Source organism: Phaethon lepturus, unplaced genomic scaffold, assembly GCF_000687285.1.
Source record: "Phaethon lepturus isolate BGI_N335 unplaced genomic scaffold, ASM68728v1 scaffold11446, whole genome shotgun sequence".
Lineage (NCBI taxonomy): Eukaryota > Metazoa > Chordata > Aves > Phaethontiformes > Phaethontidae > Phaethon > Phaethon lepturus.
The window spans coordinates 13,370-19,326 of NW_010546945.1; the positions used below are offsets into that span (position 1 = coordinate 13,370).

Genomic DNA, 5,957 nt, shown 5'->3' on the forward strand with positions numbered 1-5,957 from the left:
GGGGAAACAGCCCTCCCTGGGTGGCGGGTGCTGACGGCAGCATGTGAGCCGATGTGTCGGGCAGTTTCCCAGATCCACCGCCTCTGGACTTCCCTGTAGGCTGTCAGTTGCATAAAAAGCTGTAGTAAGAGTTTATTTATACGTCAGTACGCAGTTATACCTGATGCCAATGGATAATGTTCTGTACTGATGTCCCAGCAGGGGAATGTCCTACGTATACATCTATTCGACTCTGGAGAGAAAGCAGAAGCGTTAAAGGCAAGGATCCAGTGCTGTGACAGAATAAAGCTGTGAAGGACCTGAGCAACATACTGCTGCTGTGTTAAAACCCCATTTTAATAGTATATCCTTCAAATATCAGACAGAAAACTGAGAAGCAGACTTAGGCATAGCTGGTTAATAGTATGGGTCTGCATGTTTTCTCCCTGAAAACAAATCTGTTCCATGAAGATAGTGCTACTGTGGGATCCTGTGGTTCAGCAACAGTAGGGAAAAACCTTCCAGTCTTTTCAAAGTAGATTCCTCACATCACACCAAGCCCCCATGCATGTATAAGTCTTTTGAAGGTTTGTTTTTCTCTTAACTTTACTCCTAGTGCTAAAGAAATCAGCTTATAAAACAGATTGCTTTTTCTTCTGTTTGCATTTTTATAGTTCTGTTAAGGAGATGTTCCAATTCCATGTCCCCGGGTTCCTCCTCAGACTTGTTATCTTGCCCTGAGAAACACATTAGTGACTTCACCCAAGTCAGGAAGGATCCTTAATGGTTTAGTTCTGCAATTCGAAAGGGCTGCAATGCCTCTAATTGCTTTTGCATTGAAACTTTGATTTTCACTGCTTTCCCGTATGTGCTTTTACAAGTAGTTATAGATGGAGAAAAATGGGCCGCAGTCTTTACAGATATTGCAGTAATAAACATTACACAAGCCAACTTCCGCATAGTTTGGCCACTATAAAGGGGTTTCAAGGCACACTACAGTGTCCATATGTTGGCAAGCTTAGGGACAAGTCTCCTCTCTCTCCTGTCCTCTCTGACTGATGCACTAGTCTTTGTGAATCCCACTGTAGGTGTGTTGCACTCCTCAGGCACAGTGCAAGGACTTTCTGTAGCTCTACATGTTGTGGATTGACCTGTTGGGCCCCATCCTAAATACAAAAAAAATGGGAAAATGCCCCTTACAGTAGTTCTTTGGGACCGAGGTCTGGTGCAACAGTTCTCTAGTTTGAAAAGTGGGAAGAGAAAAGGAGTTATTTTCCTGTCTTTTAATTACTCTAATGTTTAGAGGACCCTGGTGTCCGCATGCTAAGGAAGGAAACTGGGAACTGTATTACCAATATGTCTGACTCCATCGTCCGTTGGCTTTTTTAAAGAGCATCTGTGTATGACCCAAATCTGCTTGGCTTAGCCCCAAAAGAGGGCACATCTATTGACATGTGCAATACAGCTCCAGACTGAATTCAGTCTTTCTTTCTGGGACTGGAATACGCCTAGCTGTTGGTCCCATCCATCATTAGCTCTAGTCCTCTTTGGCAATATTTGCACCACAGAAGGTCCTGGCATTCCCTCAGTCTGCTGAGAACTACATTGTGGTTTATGTACGTTTACATACATGACAGTTACTAGGTAAGCGTAGAGTGCACAAATGTAACTTCCAAAGTCACCTTAGTTTTATTTTGAGTAGGTCTTCTTGCATGTACTTACTGTGTTCAGATTTTTTATGTTGCCTCCAGCTATGTAACAGAGAATATGGCCACAAAACTTATCCAGGCTTGTACACAACTGTGTCACAGGTCCTTTCAGAAATCCGATTTGGTGCCCGGCTCCTTTGCTGCCAAATACTAACTGAGGGAAGGGAAAAGCGTAACACTTTATTTTTTTGTTACAGGAGCATTCTATGCAGGAAACTGTTGCTGATAGCCTAGCCTCCTAACTCAGTATTCAGAGATTGCTGAAACAGCTTGCCCTCCCAGTACACCTTAAAACACCTTCTTCCCCATAGTGCATCACATGTCCTTCCTTCTTCATATTACTGGCATCAATCCTGGATGAAGCCATCCTTCCATTTCTAGTGTAGTGACCTCAATGCTCACTCATTTCTGAAGTCCCAGAGGTTGTCGTGGCTGTTCTTGCAGCTCTGGTTTAGTTCCTCCTGCATGAGGCCAGCAAAATATTAGTTAACAGCAAGAGTCCTATGATGAGACAGAGCTTCACAAGTCTCTGACTTCACTGGGACCTACTGCTACAAGCCCTGTACCTCCAGTATTTCCCCCACAGAGTTTGGAAACGGATTTTTCAAGAACACTTGATTCATCCCAAGCTCAGTATCAGCACGTCACCTGTTTGGGAACACTTTGTCGCAGGTTGAGTGAACCCTGTGAAGGTAAGTCAGTCAGGCATTGTGCCTCTTAGAAGGAAAAATTACATACCCTGAGCAGTGATTCTGGAACGTTTGTCACCTTAATCAGAGGGCTTGTAGCCTGTGAGCATGTGGTTACTGGGCCCAGAGCACAGAACATTTTCACCCGTTTAGCCAGCTCAGGGTATGTAGAAAATGCTATGAAGCCTGCAAGCACAGAATAGACAGCCCGAGTTAGTGAAGACATCTTCCACAGCCAAAACAAATAAACAATCAGTAGGTAGCAAACAAGAAGTGAGACTAGATTTGCAGCCCATTTCCTGCCGTCCATGTTTGCCTGTGCTGCATGTTTTACCTACGGCAAGTGTTGAAGCTAAGTCCTGAAATTAATTTTATATGGGAGGCAAAGTTCATTCTGAGGTTTAGAGCATGTCTGAACATTGCCTTTATCAGAACAGTTTTTGTAGGCAACAAGTCAATGAGGTTTTCGTGATAAAATCAATTCCCTCTAAAGTTCAAAAAGCTCTCATAAAAAATGAGGTTTTCAGATTATAGTCTCTAAAGGTCTATGTATGTTTATGCTTCCATGAAACTGTAGAATAATTAGCTGAATACTGGGAGCTTTGAGTGTTTTCAACTGATTGCATCAAAGGCAGCTGAAGGAAGCCTAGACAATTAGTTTGTTTTGCCATGAGGGTCTTTAAAGACTCTTATGAGAGGAAAAGAAATAAAACATTTGGAGTTGTGGCAATATATGATTTTCCCACACTTCCTTCTCTTTTTTCTGGGACATTTACACTAATGAACTGGCAGTTGCTGATTTCTAATCAATGTCCATTTGGGGATCTTACACATAAACCATAAATGTCAGGAAGTTTCAGCTGATGCTAAAAGAAAGTTAGTTGCATTCAGAGGCCATGAACTGAGTTAATGTTAAAGGCTGGCTCTAAGAGAAAATAAGTTGTTAATGTTTTTTTTTTCCCCTGATTTTCAGCCTCTGGCAATATGTTTTTAAACAGTAATGTGGCCAGTTATAGCCAGTCATGAACTGTGCTTTAAATTGTAAGATTGCCATTAAGTCACATGACTTAGTAATGCTGAGGTTCTTTTTCCTTGTCTTCTGTTATTTGAAATAATGCATTGTTTTTGCTGTTTTATCTTTTTAGTTTTTCCTTCCTGTTCACAAGGAAAATAATTGTATGTCTTAATACAAAAGATGAACTTAATGAAAATTCCTGTTGCTGTGAATTTAAGAAAAGTATCCAGTGCCAGTACCTGAAGTACCCAGTAAATAATGACTTTTATGTCTCTAATTATTTAAAAAGTTGAACTATATTTGGATCTGCTATTAGGTTTCTTTGCTTATTAAGGGTAACCAAAGATTGTTTTAGAAAAGTTTTAAATATTTTCCAAGTCTTGACTCAGAAGGTGCTTCTACATTTGTTAGCTCTCCATAAACAAGAAAAACTACTGAATCAATGCAGAGACCCTCTTGCTGATCAGAGAGGAACATGAATGGTTGTGAACCATGAGTGTTGTCCTGACATTACCTGTTGTTGTGCCTTCAGAGTGACCGATGTAATACACATCTTTCTGTCCAGTTTTATTCATGATGAAGTACAGCTCTGCTGGAATATCGTATTTACCCATTTCATCAAAGCTAAAGGGGAGAAACACAAAAAGCTAGCAGACAATTCGGCTATCACAGTAAGAGTTACTGGATGTCAGTTTTGTTCATTGCGCCAGGCAGAACCCTTGAGGTTGCACGCTTTGTCTGCCTTCTTGCTTGAGTTGGGGAAGGGGGTACAGGGACACAGCTGTACTGCCAGGCTGCCGGATGCCTTGGGCTCTCTGTGGAGGAGGTGCCAGTTTCACCTGTCACCTGCAGCCCTTGGGGAACTCAGTTATTTAATCAGTGCTTTCACTAGCATGGGTTACAAAAACATTTATTTCTTGGTTGAATTCAGCTGTGAGAGATCAGAGATTTCTAGACAAGGCTGCTTAGCCTGTTCCAGCTGAGGCTTTTGCTCTCCCTCTCACAGTACTGTCTCCCTTTTCCTCAGCATCTCATTTCATTTCCCAGTGCCTAAAATCTTTTCCCCAGCCAATGCTCCTAACTCTGAGTAGTAGTGAGCATTGCTCTTCGTCTGGTTCTTTTCTCTCCTTGGTTGGTGTAGACCCTGCTCCAGTGGTGGTTTAAGTAAAAACCATCAGGCTGAAGCTATCTAGTCCCCTTGGAGTTTCTGTCTTGAGTAATTCTCCCTCTACAGAGTACCTGAACTGCCAGAACTCTTTCTGGCTGGGATTAAGGGTCTTGTGTTTTAAAGACCAAGTGTTCCCTCGGCTGTTTCCCATCCAAACATCAAAGCCAGCGTCTGCGAGGACGAAGCCCAGGCTGTTGTTGGGCAGGTTAGAAATCCAGTGGGTAGCATCTCCTAGAAAAGCATGCTGTAGGAAGACTACAGGTTTTTGCCCTGGAAAAGATGAAAGTATTCTTATATTGGAGCAGCAGTTAATGTGTATTTAAGGCTGGGGTGCAGAGTTTAGTTTGTGAGAGGTTTTAAATCTTTCCTTCTTCAAGAAGCTCCCAGAACTATGCATAAATATTGGTCTGAGAAACCTGAAGGATTTGTTCCATGCAAGCAGGAACCATTTCATTACATTTCACAACCATTTCATGACAGGACTGGCAAATAAAGAATTTAAAGAGGAGGCCTGTCCCCACCTCCTCTTGCACTGGAAAGCCAGCTTACAGGGCCCTATATTGAAACCATCTACCCACAGCTGAAAACTGCTGAAGGCACAACAGTGCATGGAAGACAGAGAATAATGTGTATGGAAGACAGAGAACAATTCATGCAATGAAGCATATTTACACTTAGGCCCATTCAGTGACCAACTGAGAAGGGCTAAGAGGCCCCTGATCTAACTTTGGTTAACCTTAGTTTGAGAGTGTCCAGATGATCTCCAAAGAAGAAGATCCAAATAGGAGGAGGCATCCAAAATAAATTATTCTATAATTCCAACAAGGAGTAATAAACAAAGCAGCAGTTTCCAGGGCACCTCAAATTCCAGGTAGAAATTTTTTTTTTCCATTCAGTAAATGTGATGAAACAGATGAAATGTATTTCCTTTTCATTGATGACCTGATTTCTATCACCTTTCTTAAGAATATCTGTCCTTCAGAAGGCTGGGAATTAGTATTCATATGCCTAACCTGAATGGCTTTGCTTTCAGGCTTCTATTTTAAATGTATATTGCTTAGGGTCTTAATGCAAAACCTCCCCAAATCCAGTCTACCAAGCCCTCCCACATGAGGAAAAATAACCTGGGATATGACAAAATTATTAGAAAAGTCTGAAATAAGGACAGAGACACTGAATATGTGGACTTCAGATGGATTCAGAATTCAGGCCACATTCCTGACTAGGTGCTCTTGCTGAGATGGAAATGGGTGGAACATGCCACTTCATGTGCAAAGGGGAAAGATGGGAGACCCACGTAAGAGTTGGCTCTCAGACCTTCCTTATGTCGTATAACTGTGTTGCACCTGTATTTTGGCTGTTCCTCCCAGCAGGAATTCTGAAAACACCCAGAATGT

At 42.0% G+C, this 5,957-nt stretch overlaps 1 protein-coding gene across 1 annotated transcript in view; it reads right to left on the reverse strand.

The window, feature by feature from the left end:
* Positions 1-5,957, reverse strand: part of LIPA (lipase A, lysosomal acid, cholesterol esterase) — a 10,229-nt gene that overhangs the window by 2,739 nt on the left and 1,533 nt on the right. Inside the window, exons 2-7 of the mRNA XM_010289478.1 lie at positions 5,907-5,957; positions 4,632-4,830; positions 3,907-4,016; positions 2,427-2,563; positions 1,702-1,842; positions 161-232 (exon numbers count right to left, since the gene is read on the reverse strand). The exon at positions 5,907-5,957 is cut by the window's right edge and continues 88 nt beyond it. Of these exons, the coding sequence (XP_010287780.1) occupies positions 161-232; positions 1,702-1,842; positions 2,427-2,563; positions 3,907-4,016; positions 4,632-4,830; positions 5,907-5,957 (710 nt within the window). The remainder of the gene's footprint in view (positions 1-160; positions 233-1,701; positions 1,843-2,426; positions 2,564-3,906; positions 4,017-4,631; positions 4,831-5,906) is intronic.